The 22,149-nt window shown below is 40.5% G+C and overlaps 1 protein-coding gene across 1 annotated transcript; it reads left to right on the forward strand.

Moving 5' to 3' along the window:
- Window positions 1-5,178: 5,178 nt before the first annotated feature.
- Window positions 5,179-21,125, forward strand: fbxl20 (F-box and leucine-rich repeat protein 20). Its single transcript, XM_061711464.1, has 15 exons — window positions 5,179-5,536; window positions 10,270-10,331; window positions 11,020-11,074; window positions 11,183-11,257; window positions 11,386-11,480; window positions 11,588-11,656; window positions 11,745-11,840; window positions 11,980-12,106; window positions 13,466-13,540; window positions 13,988-14,118; window positions 14,329-14,389; window positions 14,521-14,565; window positions 14,659-14,715; window positions 17,558-17,770; window positions 19,825-21,125. The coding sequence occupies exons 1-15, from the start codon at window positions 5,495-5,497 to the stop codon at window positions 19,930-19,932; spliced, it is 1,311 nt and encodes a 436-aa protein (XP_061567448.1). The 5' UTR covers window positions 5,179-5,494; the 3' UTR covers window positions 19,933-21,125.
- Window positions 21,126-22,149: the final 1,024 nt, after the last annotated feature.

Raw genomic sequence — 22,149 nt, forward strand, 5'->3', positions numbered from 1 at the left:
AGCTCTGTAGCGCCGTCCAGAGGGGAGCAGTTCAAACAGACTGTGTCCTGGGTGTGAGGGGTCTGCAGAGATGTTACCTGCCCGTTTCCTGGACACAGCATAACAACACAAACATGTTGACATATGTCTCTTTTTCTCCAGGTTAGACTAGTTTTAGGCTGTCAGGTGTCACGATTTTATTATAGAATGCAGAAAAAAGATGTGCAATATCTTTATACAGTATCTTTATACCGTACCTCATACATATCCTACCTGCTTTGTGCTATTTTTTACTTTTTCATCCTTCTTTCGCTGCATGTGTGTGTACTGCTGCTGCACAAAGCAAATTTCCCCACTGAGGGATGAATAAAGAATCAGAATCAGAATCAGGTTTATTGGCCAAGTCAGGTCAAAGACAGGGAATTTGACTTGGTTATTTTCGCTCACTGTACAGTAAATAGACAAATGACAGCTCTAAGCAATTTTAAAAAAAAGTGAAGGTGCAGCCGTATGAGGTAGACAAGGTTATTGAAAGGTGCATTGTTGCAACATATGATTGTGGTTATTATTACTATTTTTATTATTTTTGCACAGTGATTGATTACTCTGAGACTCTATGAGTGATGAGAGTTCATCAGAGCAACAGCTTGGGGGAATAAACTGTCTCAGTTTGGAGGTTTTGGTGTACAGTGCTCTGTAGCGCCGTCCAGAGGGGAGGAGTTCAAACAGACTGTGTCCTGAGTGTTTCTTTTTCTCCAGGTTAGACTAGTTTTACTAGGCTGTCAGGTGTCACGATTTTATCATAGAATGCAGAAAAAAAACAACTGAGGAGAGTAAGTACTTAGCTGGTGAGAAGCAACGAGACCCTAAAGGTTTAAAACCTTATATTCACCTCCTTAAGGCACAACTGACAAAGTAGACGTGGTTTTATTAACGTGGTTAAAGACGTGGGTTTTTTTTTAATTATAAAACGTAATCCAATTTCCAGACTTTTTTTAGTTATTCCAAGTTCCAAAAGAAGTTCCAAATACTTAATGGATTTAATTAATTGATTCTATGACAAATTAGTACCCTCTACAAGACTCCATGAGGTGGTGGAATAACATTCTCCCTTGAAGGAATGATAAGGATTTTTTTCTCGGTGATTCTTGCTTAAATTTGCTGATCTTGGTAACCCTGGCATCCTACTTTTTGATATTGCACAAATGTGTACTTTTAAGGAAACATAGAAGTATAGTTGCTGTCACAGAATCAGCCACTTGTGTGCCAAACTGAGCAGTGATATCACGAGTGTTCAAAATTTACATTAAAGTATAGATTTGTTTATCCTTAGAAGATAGCAATGATAGCAGTGCAGATAACAATATGTATTATTTGATTAGTATACCATTAAATAGATAACAATTATAAACTGTGATTGATGCTGAAAGCACAATGTTTTTTTCTTCAAGTATCAGAATATTCACATACAAGCAAGTGCAGGAAGTTCACTTCTATCTCAACTGAGTTCTACAGAATTTTCCAATGCATGTCCCCAGCTTGTAGATTTAAGGTTAGAATAATCATTAACTTAAGTTTAAGTCACATCTGTCCCCTTTCCTCTGGTTCCTCTGTTACAAAGAGGAAAGCCATAAAGACTCTAAATAAAGGCTATGCCATCAACAGAAGATATTCATGTTTATGATTCTAAGAAGGCAAATATATATATATATATATATATATATATATATATATATATATATATATATATATATATATATATAGATAAAACAATACCATCAAAATTCACTTAAATTCATTTATTTCACATATATGCAGTTGAAGTACAACTAGATGTGATTTGCCGAGCAAAGGAACAACTTTAAAGGACACAGCATGGAAGTAAAATAACATTTAAAAGCTTAACGTTGCAGATATGCCAGTTTGTTTAATAGTACTAAACCTTAGTCTGGCCAGTCATCCTAATTCTTTTCTTCTCCAATCAAGAGTTTGTCTCGTTCCTCTAGATTTGGTTTTGATTTCTAGGGGGCAGTACTTATAGACACAGGGGAAACTGCCTCTGGATGCCATTGGATAAGACACACAGCTAATTAGAGAAAGGAAGCATGTCTTGTGACCTTTGGCTTAGTATGGTTTAGTATGTTCTGCAGCAGTGGAAATGGCTGTGAATGAGAGGGGTACTAGAGGAAAACAAAGATTTTTTGTTGAGTGAATGTTTGACCGGGATAACTAAATAGTGCAATAAAAGCAAATTTTACAAACACAATTATTTCACAAAACAGGTGATTTAAATAAAGAGAAACGTTTTGAGCTTGGTCTTAAGTGAGAGAGGGTCTCTGCATCTCTTTCAAACAAGCTGGCTCCAACAGTGTCTTATATTTTAGCTCAGGAAAACTTGTGCTCTAAGTTTCTACAGGTGAGCTCAATAGAAGCTTGACAATTCAGTCCTCAGCTCTGCTCCATGTTCAAAAAAGCAGCACATACTGTATATGTAGAGTGTACTCATGCAATTTTTGATTAGATGCCCTGTATAGGTGTGAATCAAAACACATTACAGTATAAAGTCCTGTAGAACCATGACATGATTAAAAATGTTCTTTACAAGTCCAGACCATTTATCATGAATGGGACAAATTATATCTTTAGAGTAAGACAGAGCTTTACCATTGAGGGCTTCGTATGTGATAAGAAATACTTTAAATTCAAATGCTGACTTTACGAGGAGCCAAGGTTGAAAGACTAACTGGAGAAATGTCACCTTTCCAGGCAGTAACAGTCAGGACTCGGACTGTGCAGTTTTGCACAGTTTGAATGATTAGACATCTCTCCACAATTAGGAGTTGTCAGCTTTCATGTAACAAATCCATGGTTTAGTTTTTCAGTGTTGTTTTGTGAGCTGATGTTCGTGACTTATTGAAAAATAAAAGTCAATTTGACACCTGTTTAATATGTTCCAAAAAAGACCTGATCAAAAATTACTCCAGTGTTCCTAACAGCATGGTGGAGGTTATGGAAATGTCATCAAGGCTAAATATGTGGTTAAATAATACATTTCTGAGGTTTTCAGAGCCAGAAATGATGTGTTATGTTTAGCCTGTGTTTTTTTAAAGTAAAAAATTAAAACATCTAGGGTGGCATCTAACCAAGACAAACCTGGCACTTGAGTAACTATTCAATTTCCTGAGGTACGAGTTATCATACAGTTTAATGTTGTCAAAATAATAGTGGAGTTCTTTGTCGTGTTTTCTGATCACATCGCCCAAAGAAAGGATGTAAAGAGGGAACAAAATTGTTCAAAGTCCAGAACCTTGTGGAACACCATAACTATGTGTATGGAAAACATCATTTAAAAGAACTAAATGAAATCTATCAGATCAATATAACTTAAATCAGTCCAAAGTGATACCCTTCATCACAACCACATATTTGAGTCTTTGTAGATGTTGCAGCACATCTAACAGGTGTAGTTATATTTGCATACTCAAAATATACTGTAAAAGGTGCTCAAATATACATGATATTACATTCGATTACAGCCAACATCCCAGAAAATGAACAAAACTGGACAAAAATGTGCATAGATTAAAAAAGGGCATAAAATAAAGAGGTGTAAAATGACCACAAACCACAAAAGGGGAAAAAAGGGGAAAAATAATTACAGGAACATCAAAAAGTTACAAAGAGATATAAAATGATTGAAATGAGACACACAATGACCCAAGTAATCACAATAAATATACAAAATGATCAAAATGGGACATGAATAGAAAACATAGAGCTAAACAGTTTCACTGATTGGTGTCTGTAGCTCAACATGAACAAGACCAACGACCTGCTAGTGGCCCTTATAAGATCATAGTTTTCTGTCTCTCCACTACCCATTACTGGGGTAGATTTGGAGATTGTTCAGGACTACAAATACTTTGGAGTGCACATGGATGATAATCTTGACTAGTCAAAGAACAATATGGCCACCTACAAGAGCGGTCAAACTACATTGTATTCCTATGGAGACTGCATTCCTATGGCGTTTGCAGCATCTTGTTAAGGATATTTAATGAGTCTATGGTGTCAATTGCATTTTTCTATGCTGGGGTGGCAGCATGGAGGTGGCTGAGACTCAATAAGCTGATCAGAAAAGCAAGCTCAGTGGTGGGTGAGGATCTTGACAGCTCTTTAGAAAGTGTGGCTGAAAAGACATAGTCCAGGCTTTAGTGTATCATGGAAATTCTTCTGTCACATATTCACAATAATCTGTGCAATAACTTGCTGCTAATTAATGTGCCAGTTATTTCTTTCTTACTAAATCACTGGGACGAAGAGCTATTATGTGCAATATTTTTTTACTAAAGTACTTCTGTGATTATATGTACTGTATTTATATTCTCGTCATTATATGTATGTTTGTTTTTGTATTACATGCAGCAGTAACATCGGGATCAATAAAGTTTTCTGAGTCTGACTTGAAAAAAAACATACATCTGAGAAGCAAAGTGGCCAGTAGGAGAAAACACCACAACCACCACCCATAACACGGTTTTGAGTACATTATTGTCTCATCCTGGTCATTGCGCCTTATTAAACAGGCTAAAAAAAAGATATAAAATCTATGGTGTTTCCCCTCCAAAGGACATTGAGCTGTTGTCAAGCGTGTCCCTCGGTACGATTACGTATAAGCCAATCTGGATGCTGATTGGCTCCAGTGTTTAGATGGGGCGTGGCTAAAGAGGAACGCGGAAGTGGAATTTCCTCTGCAACAATAACAAAAAAGTTGCAATGCATGAAAATATATGACAATAAAGTATAAAATGATTAAGTGTGCTATAAAAAATCGAACCAGTAGCTTTGATATTGGCTGGTTCTTTAGTTCTCATTTCACCACAGGAAGTTGAGAATAAAATCGATTGTACACGCGTAATGTTTTTATTATCATAGTGTGTTAACAAAAGACACAGCCTTGGGTAAAATCAATTTTGATTTTAATTTTATTAATAAAAAAAAAAAAAGATACAAGTTACCTTTTAATGTGGCCCTGCCAGGTATCTGTGCTACGTGTGCGTGTAAAAAAGGTTGCCTCCCAACATTGATATCTTTGTGCACAAGTAAGTAGATAGAACCGTCGTTTTCTACTTTGACAATCACGTGACTTGGGTGGAAAATATATTATTTCATTTTATAAGGTAGGTGTAGCAGCAACTCGGCTTTTAGGCTTACAGATCCAATTCCTGTGTTGCTATTGTGTGGATGGATATAAAGCTGTACAGGGGGAGGAGGAGGAGGAGGTGAGGAAGAGCCGAGCCGAGTCGATAAGAAGAGAAGTGGCTTATTGGCTGCCTTGCTACCACATTAACCCATATTTGTTTTGACCAGAAAACCAGCTTTTGCGTTTCAGGCCGTGAAAACAGCGCCGTGTGTCTCGTCGCCCCGGGGCTCCGCCGAGGGGACATGGTCATCGCGGAGAGGGCCCGCATCTGCGTGTGTGTGCGCCCGCACTGAGGCGCTCCGCAGCTCCGACATGGGCAAGGAGGTGAACGGCGTCTCCCGGAGCCGGTTTGAGGTGAGATCACGACGGAAACGAGCTGACAGCAGCCCCGAGAGGAAGCATTTAGGTGTTCGTCCTGCACGACGACCCTCGCAGTGTAATGATTATTACAAACATGCGCCTGTGGTTGGAGCTATACGGATGCAGCTTCCGCAGTCGGTGCCTGGGATTAGGTTCAAAACACTGTTGTTTTCGTCCGGACAGCCCTCAACCGAGGCCTGGCATGTCATTTCCATCGAGGAAAACCCTTGACGTGTCTGCTTTTAGTTAAACTTGAGTTTTTGTTTGCGTTTTAATAATCCTAAAATGTCCATTTTGTTCCTTTTCGCACCGTCAAAACAAAGACAATGAGGCCACACTAGAGCACGCCGAAGCACATGAACACACCAGGACACCAGGGGGAATATGTTGGTTTTTTTTTTTTTCTTTACTTCACTATTTTTACACACTATTTGTGTGTTTTAGCGTAATTTTGTCTGGCCTTTTTGTAAAGGCAGAGCCCGGTGTTTGTGTATATGCGTGGCCGTCGGGGAGGTGGGGGGCCTCTGGTCGTGGCTGCTGCTCGCAGCTCTGCTGGATCTAACATCCACATCTCAACAAATACACTCTAACTCACACCACGACGTCAACTAATCACACGACGACCATCTGAAAGGGCAAAAACGCACAAAAAGCAGGCTGATCGGGGGGATAGACATAAAGTTTGAGTCACAGCCGCGTAGGTGAGTGTGTTGGGGAGATGTTGTGTGTCCGGCCGGTGGTGACATTAGTCCGTGCAGCCTGTGTACTCCATGTTGTTTAATCCCCAGCCAGCGTGGGATTTGTGTGTGTGGTTTTATTTATTTTTAACGGTGCAACAGCTGACGACTCAGAAGACTCAGGCCGTTACCTTCTGGTCGAACAGCTGCGATGAAACTGGTAAGGTAACTGGATTGCAGACAGGAGAAAATAGGAAATGGGGCCAATGGATTTTCAAAATAAAAGCGTTGTTTATTGGGGCTCTTTAAAAAAAACATTGAGCAGATTAAAGGAGCTGTATGTAAGAGCAATAATAAAACGAATCATAAAATGACCCCGATATGTCAACAGACATTTAAAAATCATGTTCATTTCAAATACTTATGTCACTGACAACAGCACTCAAGCCAGGATATTCCAGTTTAAAAAGAGGAGTTGCAGCCCTCAACTGATGTTTATGTTGTCATTTTTTGTTTTGGCCTGAAGCTCCACCCTCCACCTATCTCCCAATCACAAAGTCAGTATTGTTTCGGCATCCGGGTTGCCAGCTCGGCTCTAATTATGGCAGCCATGGCAGCCTACGTTCCTGCTGCATTCTGCAGCCTACCTGGCAACCTCTGGTCGGGGGGAGGAGGGGGAGGGTACACGCCGCTCAACAATATTTTGAAAGTGACTGCAGTACCAGTTTTGGCCATTTCTTACAGACGGCTCCTTTAAATAACCTGTTCACCTTACAGGCGATTGACTAGACTTGAAATTTGAATATCTACTTAAGATTTTCACTTTAGGAAAAGATGCGTATGTCCAGTCAAGTATTGCTGATATGTTATCAGAGGGTACTAAAAGCTGGCAAAAAAAGTGTAAATGAGCTCCACCAACTCTGTCCAGGAAACACTGCAACCATGTGGAGACCAACATCAAAATCAACACTTTATTTTTCAAACAGTTAGGCCAAGAATGCTGTAGCACCTGATAATCAACTCAGAGTTGAACTATTCATCCAAACCTAAAGGCATATTTCTAGTTGGTGTCAACTTGCGTAGTTCCAAAGCACAGTTGCAAACTTTTGTATTGCATCCCTAATTTTGACTATTGCACATCATAGTTTTATCCACAGAAGGTCAAAATTCAACTTGTGAAAAGGGGGCTGGTATGTTCCCTTTTCTTAAGTTTCAATTGTTGTTTTTATACAGCTGTAGTCTTCCTCAACCATGTTTCACGAGACCAGAGACCAGAGATGAAACTGAAAATTTAAGTTCATATATTTTCCATGTCTGTAAAGAGTCCAGGCCTATATTATATTATATGCACATTTCAGACCTTAGAATTAAGTTATAAGGAGCTAATCTGAATTGTAACAGGCGACATGTTGAATTCTGCAAGAGGTCAAGTTATGTAGATGTTTATTTCGAAAAGTAACTCTTTTCTAATAAGTGTATGTTTTTTGATAACTTGTCTCTATTTCTCATTCATGCTGGATGATGGCTGTCTTGTAATTTGTGGTGTCACTTTTGAATAATAGAGAAATGAAAGCAGGGTGTGCCTAGATATACCATGTGTGGTGAACTATTTTGAGATTATTTTTTTACTTTTTCATGTGGCAAATCATTATCAATGTCATACATACATTTGTCGTTAAGGTTAATTATATAACCCCAAAACTGCTGCTGTTTAAGTAGACGAACAAAAGTCAGATGAGCATTTTACTTTGAAAAGTACAGTAGGAGGTTCTATTGAATTAACTGTTCTTAAATTAGGTCACAACTAAAGACCTCAACAGTCTTAGAAGTAGATGGAAATTATTTTTCACGTGATGTAAAAAAGAAAAAAGGCAAAGACGGATGTATGACCATGTTTTGAGTTGACAAGGAGTCTATGTTGGGTATTGGTGTTTTATTCAAGTATAGTTCCAAGCTTATTGCCAAAAGCAGTCATTCGTTGCCTACATCTACATTTTTTAATAGATTTGTTTAAAGTAATCAAAAAATGTGTTTTTTAAAAGCCCCTCTGAATGTGGATGTTTCAGTTTTATCATTTCAAAACATTTTTTACATTCTTTACAATCTTTTTAGCAATCTCTTGTTGTGTCTTTGCTGTGAATGCGGCAGCTTCCCGTATCTGATGCCAACAAATTATGTACTAGTGAAAAAGATCTCTCTTTAACAAATATTAATTATTATGAAATAATACAATGTGATTAAGGTGAACTCTCCATCTGTTTTAATGGCCATTACTCAGTCTTTATTTTTATCTGGTCAAGTGTGGCCACTAGCCATTAATTGCAACGTGGGGTTTGGTCATGGGTCTGCAGCATTTTCTGAAAGTATAATCATGTTGTTATGCTTTTCTGTGATCTTTAGCTGGAGTTCACAACTTGCCCAGCATTTTTAAGCCCCCCGCCAGGCTTGCAGCGCTGATTATTGTTGGCCAGTGGAGAAAACATAATGCTGCATCATGCAGCATTGTTTGCATTTTATGTTAGATTACAAAAGGGGATAGTGTCTGCCTGTGGACCATGGGCAGCTGCCTCTTTGGAAATGACTCTGGATTATTTGGCCAGAAAGAAGCACTCTGGAAGGCGAGCCGTCAGTCGGTTTGCCCCAAATCCAAACGCCAAATGCCTGTCCGTTCTTTCCCTGCGCAATTTTACACGTCTGCACTGGCAAAAAGCCTGTGTGTGTGGACACGTGCTTGTGTACGTGTACAGAATCTGTATGTTTATCAAAGAGACATAGAAAACCTTTGACTAGAGCTGATTGGCACTTTCACCTCTTTACGACCTGATGTGACATGTGTGCTTTTACATTTCAAAGTCAGGAACAGGACCCACATGTCACATCAACATTTTCAAAATGCACAAACAATTTTATTTTATTTTTTTAATTCAAATAAACATGAGGGCAAAGTTAGTAACTCACAGTAAAGGCTGGAAGATTGACTTTAAATTCATTTTTCAAGTTTCTTCAGAGGATGTTAAAGGGTGACTGGTTTTAAGATTTCCTGAAAACACCTCAGGTTTTAGAAGGCTTTTTTTCTTTTTTTTTTTTATGAGGCCTGTGTAAGAGTCCAGGCGTTAATTTCAGCTGGCACACATGTTAATTTACTTGTGTGCTTTTTGTTGTGCTGGTGAATGGTTGGTTTGCAAGTTCCTTTTAAAATCTGAAGCTATTGTGTGGTTTTGGATAGGCACCCATAATTAAAATGGTACTCTGTTGAGAACTATAAATTATTCCTTTTGAGTTTAAGACAATACGTAAGACTTTAATTAACTTTTGGATGATTTACAGATTATATTTCCAGTTTGGCAATAAAGGCTTAAAAATGCCTTGTGCAGTTATTTACACAGCAAAGCCCACAATGTCCTGGTTCAGATTTATTTTCCCTGTTTATGACGGGGAAAATGGATCCAGCCACACGTTGCTTCATTCAATGACAATCCCAAATGGTATTGTCTTGCATTTCACAATCTGGCAAAGTATGGTTTCCCACCAATTATGGGTATTCTTCACTGACTGTGTGTTTGCATCTATAAAAAAAACTGCTAATTTATTGTTTTTGTCTACTGAAGCTGTTTTTGTGGGTTAAGGATGTGTATTTGTGCTCACACGGGATTGCGAAATTCATCAGCTGTTGCAGATGCTGGAGCACTTTGCCTGAGTCACGGGAGATGTATTGTGTACATAACTTCACTATATAGACTCTCAGTCATAGTTGATGTGGACTTTGGTGCAAATTCAGTAGTACGATACAAGAAATTAGAATATGGATGTATGAAGGATAACGCAAAGGCCAACGTAGCTCATCTGTGGACGGGACAAAGTCCCACCCTGCTGATTTCTGCTTAGAAAAACAAAAATCTTGTGTCTTGTGCTTCTTTATCTTCTGTCAACCTCTGTCTCCCAAAAGTAACACTGAATTCATCTCAGATAAGCATGGATGGATGATCATAATCTCATCATGTGTCCTTGAGTGGGATGCCAGGACTGACAGTCTCTTCTGCTTCATTTCAGATGTTCACAAACAATGATGAGGCAGTCATAAATAAGAAGCTGCCTAAGGAGCTGTTGCTACGGTGAGTGACATTTCGAAATACTTCAATAAGACTGTCTGTCTGGATGAATGGACAGAAATGGCATGTTGCATACTTCAGTCTCTCAAAGGCGCTGCTAGCCTTGCTCTCTTTGTCCTCTTTAACCTTAACCAACACAAACACGCTGCATCTCAAGATCATGAATTCACTTGCTCCGCCACCAGGATGCCAGTTTTTCCCGATGCTCCCCGCCCTGCTCTGCTGCCTCAATTCGAAAAGCATAATTAAAAGCAGATGCTTGTGGGTATAAAACATTTAAACTGATCGAGGGGAGAGAAAAAACTGAAGTCCCTTGGCAAACCGAAATGAAGGCCATAACTCAAGTCTTGGCCTCGCCAGACAAGCTGCTTCTGCTGTGGCGGCTTGACCAGGTGCACCGCGGTGATTTGTGCCGCCTGCCGACTCTGCATCCTTGCCTTCAACCTAAACGACACACTTTCTGGTGCATTGTGGGATCCTGTTGTCACTTTTTAGCATCTGTTCTTTAAAGTCCTCCTTATTTCAAGAAAACAATTTTCCTGCAGACATTTATTCTGCCGACAGTCGAAGACGATTTACGCTGGCTTTATCTCGAGCGGAAGCAGATGCAGGTTTGAGTTCGGAGAGAGTCTCGTGCGACTTCTGGCTTCAGCAGTCAGAACGTCTAAATCGTCTTTTGTCTTTCTTCCAGAATCTTCTCATTCCTGGATGTGGTGACACTCTGTCGCTGTGCCCAGGTTTCACGGGTGAGTCTGTCTTCAATATGTGCTCGGCTGCATTCTCTGTACGCAAGTTGTACCGTTTTTGACAATAAACATGACTAAAAATATCTTTTCCTCCTTCGCTGCTCTCAGTCCTGGAATGTCCTTGCCTTGGATGGCAGCAACTGGCAGCGAATTGACCTCTTCGATTTCCAGAGGGACATCGAGGTGAGGAGGGGAAATAGGGAAGGGAAAAATAAATCCAAACCACCTTTGCGTTACCCGTCACTCCGTCATGACTCCAAAACAAGCTGTGCGAGCGCATGCAACAGGCTGAGCCGACTGCTGTGTTGCAGGGCCGGGTGGTGGAGAACATCTCGAAGCGATGCGGAGGGTTCCTGAGGAAGTTGAGCTTGAGGGGGTGCCAGGGTGTGGGTGACAGCGCCTTAAGGTGAGTCCAACTTCACACAGTTCCCGTCCTGCTTCAGAGATCTTGAAGCGAGAGATGAACGAGGTCCGGCGGACTGATGTCACGTTAGTCTTCATCTTTTTCTGTAGGACCTTCTCGCAGAATTGCAGGAACATCGAGCTGCTGAGTCTGAACGGTTGCACCAAGATCACTGACAGGTGTGTGTGTAGTTCATGTAGAACTTCAGCAAATGCTCTTTAATAAACCTTTATCTTGAAAACATTCCCGTCGTGTTTCCCTCTGCAGCACATGTAATAGCCTCAGCAAGTTCTGTCCAAAACTGAAGCACCTGGACCTCGCCTCCTGTACCTCCATCACCAACCTGTCACTTAAAGCTCTCAGGTCTGTTGCTTCAGCGTAGGGATACCAACCCAGTCACACATTTACAACTCGTAAAGAAACCCTCCCCACATTTCAGAGTTGTACATGTTTGCTTTCTCACGGCTGGTTTTTGATGATCTGCCTCTCTCTTCCTTCTCAGTGAGGGCTGTCCCCTGCTGGAGCAGCTGAACATTTCCTGGTGTGATCAGGTCACCAAGGACGGTGTTCAGGCGCTGGTGCGCTCCTGCCCTGGACTCAAATGCCTCTTCCTCAAGGGCTGCACACAGGTACTGTAAAGACTTAAAGGGAAAGTTTATTTTTTTACAACCTGGACCTTATTTCTGGCATTTTTATGGTCGTATACTCACCCAGGCAAGTTTGGTGTCATTTGGAGTCCTTTGGAAGATATTAGGGGTTTTTTTGCGAGCCGCTTCTCCATATAACGGTAGTGAACGGGGCACAGCGGGACACAGACGATGCAGCGTCTAAATAACACATGATTGCCGCGAAACTCGTCATTTCTTTTATGAATCACTAGATCTGCTTCCAGGACCTGTTGTCTTCATCCGGGGCTGTATGTGTAACAAATAAATCAGTTTGTAAACAAGACCTCTGACCTGCATGACGTCATCTCTGTGCGCGCGTCCCAGACACAGCTCCGTGTACAGCTGGAGTTCGCTACTGTTAGTTTACTGTTAGTTATTTGAAACATGTCTGAATATTTGTCAAATTCTGAGGTTGTGGACGACGACTTTGAATATGATGGACGTCCTTACCGTTTTGAGCCAGAGTATACGGCTGAAGAGCTCACTGAACGGAGGACAGAGTGCGCGCACAGAGATGACATCATGAGTTCTTGTTTACAAACTGATTTATTTGTTACACACAGCCCCGGATGTAGACAACAGGTCCTGGAAGCAGATCTAGTGATTCATAAAAGAAATGACGAGTTTCGCGACAATCATGTGTTAATTAGACGCTGCATCGTCTGTGTCCCGCTGTGCCCCATTCACTACCGTTATATGGAGAAGCGGCTCGCAAAAAAACCCTAATATCTTCCGAAGGACTCCAAATGACACCAAACTTGCCTGGGTGAGTATACGACCATAAAAAATGTCAGAAATAAGGTCCAGGTTGTAAAAAAATGAACTTTACCTTTTAAGAACATCGGAACCATCTGAACACTGTTCTCTGGAGATTTAGTTTCTGAGGGGTCGTTGCTTAGACTTCAGCAAACCAGTTAACGTGCATAACATGCATCATTTCCTGTCTTGCAGAAGATATTTTTGTGGCAAGACCTTCCAGTCAATATTTACACCAAATTTATAGGTTTATATTAATAGATGCTATCATATTAACAGTCAACATTACGGTGTTTGAAGAAGAACCGTGGTGTCACAGAATTAATCATTAATTTTGAGTGGAATCACTAGCATAGTCACTCAAATGTCAGTTAACTGAAATTTACTGTTCTTATACGCAGTTTTTACATGTACTGCTGAGCTTTATTGGGCGATATTGAGGACTTTATGGAATGTTTTGAAATGATATCTTAAATAAAAAGGGTTTGCATTGTACTGTGATGAGAAATTAGTTTAATTTCAATGTGAGATTATTTGTTCATCTTGGTTTTATCTGTCCTGCAGCTAGAAGATGAGGCCCTGAAGCACATTGGGGCTCACTGTCCAGAGCTGGTCACTCTCAACCTGCAGACATGCTCAGTAAGTGCTCTCATCAAGGATGAAAGATACAGTTGCAGTAACGAGTTTGAAGTCTTTAGAATTGCTGGGATTTCCTAACAATTACTCGGATGTCATCTGGCCTGCAGCCACGTAACACCTTATTTCCCCTTATTATGCCTCAACATCTCATTTCGTCTTGTCTAAAGTGGTGTTTGTACACTTATCCCCCAGTGTTTTGTTCTCTCCCACCTGTCTAAATCTGAGTTTTCCTGAATCATATTTTTAACAGAAAATGCAAAGCAAAGGAAGTTCACAGGCTGAGATTGTGCATGAATCTTTTGTTGTAAACCCACCAGAAAGCACAGCACAGGGGAAACGTTTGGTCATGGCATGTTTCCACTTTGAGCTGTGGATGTTGATTTTGAGAGTAACGCCACCGATCAGCACACACCAACATGTACAGGACTTTTCTCTTTCTATGAGCAGCAGATCACAGATGAGGGCCTCATCACAATTTGTCGGGGTTGTCACCGCCTGCAGTCTCTGTGTGTGTCGGGTTGTGCCAACATCACAGATGCCATCTTGCATGCCCTGGGACAGAATTGCCCCCGTCTAAGGTGAATCTACGCACCTACACACCCGACCTCATTGTGAATCTAGCTGTGGGTAGTTTCATAGACCGTGTGGGAGACAATCACGACATTTTAGCTCTCTGACTGGAAATATTAATCCTCTTCAGGATGATGCCTAAGATATCTCTTGAAAAAGAGGCAGGACACAAAGGCTTGGACTCTGTTCGCGTGTGAACATCCTGTTTTTCTTTTCAGAATATTAGAAGTGGCCCGGTGTTCTCAGCTTACAGATGTGGGCTTCACTACATTAGCACGGGTAAGTGTGCTCTTGTATACTCTATTAAAATATCTAATTCCAGGAAGTCTTTTTGCTCGTGAATGTTTTGCTCTCAAAAGTTTTGAACAAGCGCGACTCATAAAAATGCTTTTGGTACAATTTCTTTGTAGAATTGTCATGAACTCGAGAAGATGGATCTAGAAGAATGTGTGCAGGTAAAACATCTAATGTACGAGCTATGACAGTAATGGACATTTTTCTTTGCAGTTACTTACATTGCATTTGTTTTTATATGGTTTTTGCCTCAGATAACAGACGGGACACTCATCCAGCTGTCTATTCACTGCCCTCGCTTGCAAGTCCTGGTGAGTTCACGCTTCCCTCTGAAAGGAAAAGTAAAGCAGAAATAACTGTTCACTCAGTCACACAGGAATATTTAAAGCAGTTGGAAAATAAACACACATCATTTTCCAAAGTTATAAGACAGTGGACTATGTCCTCTGCTGAGTTTCTGGGGGTGCATCTATTGGAGATGGACACGTACGTCACTTCATGTTGAATTCATCATGAGAAGTAATTTGGTTTAACAGAATCAGACTACCTGAGTGCTAAATCTCAAGGACGCTGCAGGTATTAAATATTTTGTTCATCTTTCTGCTGTAGAAGAAGCCGGCGTTTGTTAGAATCTCAAACTTAAACTCATGTGTTGTCCATCTCCCACCAAGACTCCGCTGTGGTGTCGGCTGATGTGAGGAGACGGAGAGAGTTAATCCAGTTGTCCCTGGTGAAGTAAACAAAAGCACCAGATGCAATTTAGAGTACGAACGGCTGTAGAGCAGTGGTACCCAACCCCCGGGCCGCGGCCCGGTACCGGGCCGTGGGTCATTTGGTACCGGGCTGCACAGACAGAAAAATGAATTTCTGTAGCCCCGACTGATGATGGTTGACTCTCAAACTGATGGTTCGCAATGTTTTTATTCCTTGGATGTAAATACACTGCAAACACACCGTAAGAGCTATAAAGGAATAAAATAAAATAAAGTTAGTCTTTCTACATTCATATAAGTTTCATTCAACTTACAGACCGTCGGTCGGCAATAACGGCTACCGTTAACACAATACATGAGCGACCAAACTCAAGCTGGACATAAATACGGTATAAAATTTGCACAAATTCTCATCAGCAGGTGATTTTTGTGTCAGTTAGGCACCACTTTAGCATTCCCGACACTAGTTTAGTCTTTCAGACACACTTTCTACTGCCGTTAAACTTTAACCGTCCTTTAAAAGTCTGAAGCGCTGGATGTTCACAAGGTCTCGGCGAGACACCTTCAAAATAAAAGTGCTAAATATTGGTCTCCTTAATTAATATCACAAATAAAATAAAAGCCTGGCTTTAAATAACATTCATGAGAAAACAAACATAAAAACACATTTATAGAAATACTCATATTAAAGGTAATTTACAATTTCCATTATTTCATTTAATTTTTTCGAAAATTATGTTTTATTATTTATTATTATTATTATCATTACTATAGAGAAAATACCACAGTTTTTAGTGCCGATCTTGTCATTTTATTTAGTTTTTATCAGCTACACCTTTTAGATTGGGCCGTGAAAATATTGTCAGACATTAAACCGGTCCGCGGTGCAGAAAAGGTTGGGGACCACTGCTGTAGAGTACCAAAACAAGGTAGATGTTGACTATGGTCTCCCTTTAAAATCAGTCCCACATCCACCAAGCTTACTTGCTCCTACCTTATGGTCTCTACGTGTAAGGAACCTTGATCATTTGCAGAGCGGGTTGGCTTTTCAGGTAATTAATCCACAGGGTCTATCTCACTGTGCACATATTTTACCCCAACATCTGTGGTCCTGGGATCATCCATCTACCAAGGACTGATTTGATTTGTGCATCGCCTTTCAACATCTATTTCTTATTACCTCTCTATAACTTAGGCAGGTAGTCCAAATTCTACAAATTCTGGCATACAGAGAAGATGCAGTTCTGTGAAGACCGTTAACGGTTAATTAATTAGACATCTGTTACACATCGAGATGGCACAGTCACAATTCTGAGGCCAAGTCATTACAGCGGGTCTACATGCTGCACAACATGGCATTTGGAGCAGGATCCTCCATAACATTATGATTCATTCATTCATTTATTTTTTTATCTTTTTTTTATTGGGGGAGGAAAAGTTTAGTTGTCTGGGAGAGACAAAGTAGAGCTGCTGGTCTTCCTCATTTAGAGGAACCAGTTACGATGATTCAGGAACTCGGTCAGGATGCTGGATGCCCCCTGGGCGTGCTCCAGGGCAGACCCAGGACATGCTTGAGAGATGACATCTGTGGGCTGGCTGGCAAATATGGCACTCCCCCTGGAAATGCTGGAGGTGGGGGCCAATGAAACGCAGGTCTGCTCTTTCTTGCTGAGGCTGTTTCCCCCACTACTCGAACACACATGAGCAGAAATGAATGGATTGACTATATTTTTACCTTTTTTCCTTTTCAAATACTGCATCATGCTTTTAATGTGTATCCACGTCAGTTTATTTGTTTATTTAAAAAGGATCCCCATTAGTCTTCACCATGGCAAGACTATTCTTCTTGGGGTCCACACATAGACATACAAAAGATTAATAATACAACTCAGAAAAAGGTGAAAAACATTCACTAGAATTTCTGAAATAATAAATTGAAACAAAAATAAAAGATTAAGTAACCAACCATCCACATCTTAAGTAACAATATTGGCTACTATCACCAGATCTGTATCCACTTTTGAGCAAAATATTTAGCAACGACTTTATAATTTATAATATACCCATACCTCTATTTATAGTAGTATAAATATACTACATATCATAATATACTCATACATTATAATATACTCGTACTACTATACTATATATACACTCATAGCCTACAGTGATTTAGAATATATTTACTATTAAATTTATAATATACTTACAATTTGCACAATAATCACAATATATACCTAGGACCGATCATGACGTCCTTCTGAACCACAGCTGCTTCAGTCTCCTTTTAAAACCTCAGTCTCTGAGCTTGCCTTACTTGGATAAGAAAAAAAAGAAAAAGAAAAAGAAAAGGCCCTATGATATTTTTATCCAGCACATGGCATTCTGTTGTAACGCTGGAGTGATGCAGCTCGTGCTCTGCTACTACCGTGTCCTGCAGAGTCTGTCTCACTGTGAGCTGATCACCGATGATGGCATCAGACACCTCGGCAGTGGGCCCTGCGCTCACGACTGTCTGGAGGTAATCGAGCTGGACAACTGCCCCCTCATCACAGACGCCTCCCTGGAGCACCTAAAGAACTGCCATAGTCTGGACCGCATCGAGCTCTACGACTGCCAGCAGATCACCCGCGCCGGCATCAAGAGACTAAGGGTGAGTTGTGTTGCCCAACAGCGGTGAGTAAGCGCTGAGTCATGTGCAGAATGTTCTGTAAACATTCAACAGGCCCCATGTCATCCAGTGTGAATAAGTATCCACCATCAAGTACATACATGAACCCAACGCTTTCAGGTTTTTGGGATGTTCTTTAACCTTTCAGAACATATGAACTAACGAGGGATGGTGTGCTTAAAAGTTCCCATGTGTAACAATATGCACAACCATTGGTAGAAATGCAATATTATATTCATAAGTGACTACATTTTTACATAATTGCAAAAAAAAACCCACAAACCGCTGCATTTTCTTGACCTTAAAATGAGATACTAAAAACAAAACTGCTGATCACCCTGGTTGCCCGTTCATGTTACCACGGTAACTCAGAAAAGTTGGAGGCTCTTCTCATTTGCGACTTATCGCCTCCTCTGTCCTCGTGTAAGACACGGTAATTGATCCCAACAAAACATTGTGTAGGATGTCGCGGTACCAGAGGCACTTCTGGGAAGCTTGCTGTATTTTTGGTATTTGTGACATCAAAAGGGTGGTGTCATTTTTAATCCTACATTTAGGATTAAATTCTACTCTAAGGATTAAAAAAATGATCAAAACTAAGTGTTTACATTGCCACGAGCGTCTTCAATGCTAACAGAGAGAAAAGGCTATAATAAAACCGTGGTTATGCCATATTTGTCCGAGCGCATGTTACCTCGTCTCCTTATCTGTCACCTGTTTGTTACCTTAATGACATCAAGGGAGGAACGTCAATATCTGAAAGAGAGCACGATTTTCACAGTGCAGAAGGAAGCGTCTTATTGAATAAGATGAAAATGTAAACAAAGCGATATTTGTTTAAGGGAAGGTCGTTATTGTTTCTGCATTTGGTGTCTGTAGTTCTCCCTCAGAGACAGGTTTCTCTCAAGACATTTTGCCATTAATTATGCATCTAAGACTCTGGCAGTTAATTTTAAATGAAAACATAATGAAGCTTGGCTTTTTAGTTTCTTAGGCAGATTAAAATTCAAGGCCTTAAACATTAGCTCCCCTGGAAAAGGTCAGGGATGATGAACTATGGACTTCAACTGTGGCTTTAGGCTCGTCATGATTGTCCAGGTTCTACAAAGCGCCTTACAATTATCCTTTATTTATATATGTGCATATATGTGCACTTTATACACAATCTGCAGTGTTCTGTGGACTTTTTTAACCTATTAGTTTTTATTTCTTCTGAACCTCCAGGCTGCCAGTTAAATGAGCCACACATGAAAATTGGAAATGAGAAAAGGGCAATTGTTTTTGTCCAACAAGATCTCGCTGGCGTCTTTGAATGCATCTCATCTCATTCACATATTTTGTCCAAATTGAATTCAGATGTGTGTCACTGCACTGCCCCCTTGAAGGGTGGAATTACTCTCCTCGACAGCAGTGAGTGAAAACGACGTCCAGATCGAGCTGGACCCGTCATCAGTCAGCCTCGTGGTTAGGGCTGGGCGATTTTGGACAAAAATAAAATCCCGATTTTTTTTTTTTTTTCTCTGAAAACCCGATTTTCGATTTCGATTTTTTTTTTTGGTAAAACTACAAAAGACAATGGAATAAATTGTTTCAAATATTTTATCTTTATTTTTAAAGAAAAATAGCAAACAAATTTCCCTATTGGGAATGAAGTGCAATTGAAAGATTGACTGTAAGACTGTAAATCCTCCTTGAGTTTAGTAAAGTGACAACATTTACAATTTTCTTGACCAAACAAAGATGACTAGACGAGCTCTGTCTGTAATGCAGCCAGCTGCAAAAAAGGAAAATCGATTTTCCGATTTTCCTTTTTTTAACATCGTCTTGATTAATAAATCCGATTTAGATCTAAAATCGATTAATCGCACAGCCCTACTCGTGGTTGTCTTTTTCATTTTAATTGAAAGTACTCCTGGTATGACGGGCTTGTGCACTGAAATTTCCCGCCAGTGTCTTGAATTTCCTCTAGCAGTTTTGCACGTTTTAAATCATTTGACAAATATCCCGTTTTTGTTGTTATTGTTTTTCCCTTTTAGACTCATCTGCCTAATATCAAAGTGCATGCATACTTTGCTCCTGTGACTCCACCCCCCTCCGTCGGGGGCAGCCGCCAGAGGTTTTGCCGCTGCTGTGTTCTTCTATGATGCAAAGACAACAACCCCCTTCCCCTCCCCGACTTCACGTCCTCCCCCGCAGCGCGACACTTCACCCATGAACTGCTGCCCTCTGTCTTCAAACTACATGCTGATGCGTGTCGCCCGATTTTGGAGCTGCAGAGAGTGGGCGAGAGCCAAACAACGCCATGGGGTCTTGGTAACTGTCCCAGAAAATATTCTTCAATCTCCTCAACACATACATACACAACAGGCTGACACCCAGGCACGCAGTTAACTCCTAAATGTTCCTAGGCTGTCTAGAGAGAGTTGGGTTTATTAAAAAGAGAAAGAAAGGACAGTTAATGGATTTGAATATCCATCAAATTCAGCACGAAATATTTCTTGTTCAAGCAAAGATCTTTGCAGCAAAAGCATTACGTTCTGTTTCTGAGACTTTTTCTTTTTCTTTAAATACAAAGATCCCACTTAACCTCCCAATTCCTTTGGTGTTGAAGGTCACTTAAGAGCTACCTCTGGACAGGAACTGCACTCTAGAAGACCAAGGTTTGTTTAAGTTCTGCAAGCTGTTTATTTAAATTTACAAAAAAAAATATATAATTTGAAAAAAAAAAAAGTTTAGTGATGTAGCCAGTTAACTGCCAACGGCCCCAAACAGAAAACAAAGCAGAAAGCTTTTTTCTTTAATTTTCTTTTTTTTCTAAAAAGAATACTTGCAGCTATTTGCACTTACAGTAAAAAAAAAAAAAAAAAGACACTTTACAAAGATGACCATTTCAGAAGTGAAGACTGGCATTTTACTAACACCACAAACCGGCGCTCGGAGCCGCTGCACTCACCTCCGTCTCTGTTACAATCAGAAGCTTCACCATACTGGAGATGGGGGGGATGACAAGAATGGACAGTTTAATATTTTTCTAAAACTGGACACCAGTTAAGACTCGCAAGTGGGAATTAATGTGGATGCCAAATGTTGCATGTAACTCCTAGTTTTTTAAAATCTAATTGTAAATATGAGGACTGTGGGAGTCGGCGAGCCCAAGCCAGCGATAACATGACAACACGATGACATGACATGGAGCAGAGGCCGCTGTCGCCGGCCCTTTTGACGGGAACTCTGGACGCCTGTGCGTGCTTTTTTTCTTTCTTTTTCTCTTTTTTTTGTTTTTCTTATGTACAGATGTGCTGGACTTTTTTTTTTTTTTTTTGGTGACGAAAATGAGCCAGTTCAGTCAGTGGAACTGATGCTGGCTTCTAACGGCTCCTGTCATCAAAAGTAATGTCCCTTCTTTGATAGAATAATTTAAAAAGAAAAAAAGAAAAGTCTGACATCACTACCTGACATGATGCTGCCAGACCAGAAAAATGAAAATGAGGGGAGAAAAAAAAAGAAGAAGCCAACAATCAGTTCAAATCCACTTTTGGTTTGGCGTTGCCGATGGTTCTGACCGTGAAGAACTGGTGAACTGCGCGCGGTGGAGGAAGAACGTGCTCGACGTCGGGGGGGGTTGACTCCTCGACTCCCATGAGGCCTTGCAGGGGTCGGAGTGACGGCACGCTTCAACCCTGCCACCTGTGATTTTTCTCCCTGTATCCGAGAGCAGTGAGGTTAAGCGCAGATCAGATGTGTGGAGTCACTTAAAGAGGAAGTCGACTAAACCGAGACACGATGGAATGATTTTTGTCACAGAGGGCTATAAAAGACACCAGCTCCTGCCCTTTTTAAGTATTTGAAGCCTTTTCCTAGGGGTTACTTTGTCCTGCACTTTGACCTGCTTTACTCTTTCTTTTTATAAATGTGCTTTTACTGCTTTTCTTTCTCCTTCCTCTGGATTTCTAACTTTCTCTTCCTCTGCTCTTCTATTTTGCTGTGGTTTGGATTTTGCCTGCTTTGTGTTTGAAGTCATGAGTTCAGTGTCCCCAAGTTGAGTTCGAGCCCTCGTTCCGTTCCTCCGATGGAGCTTTTCATTCAGTTTATTGTTACTAAATGTCCAGAGTGTAGCCTTTTTTGTCCAGGGGAAGTGTTGAGACCAGTGCAATTGTATTAAATGTTAAATGTGAGTTTGAATTTTTTTTTTTTTTTTGAGTTGATGAGTTTTCTTTGTACGATGTAGGATCTTCTTATTGAATGTTTCCATCGAGGAGGAGGCTCTAAAGGCAACGTTTGCTGCTTTAGAAGGAAGGCTGTGTTCCCATAATCACGCTCTCCTCTCCTTGATTTTTATGCCTTGCAATACCTGATAACCC

Source organism: Cololabis saira, chromosome 21 (assembly GCF_033807715.1).
Source record: "Cololabis saira isolate AMF1-May2022 chromosome 21, fColSai1.1, whole genome shotgun sequence".
NCBI lineage: Eukaryota > Metazoa > Chordata > Actinopteri > Beloniformes > Belonidae > Cololabis > Cololabis saira.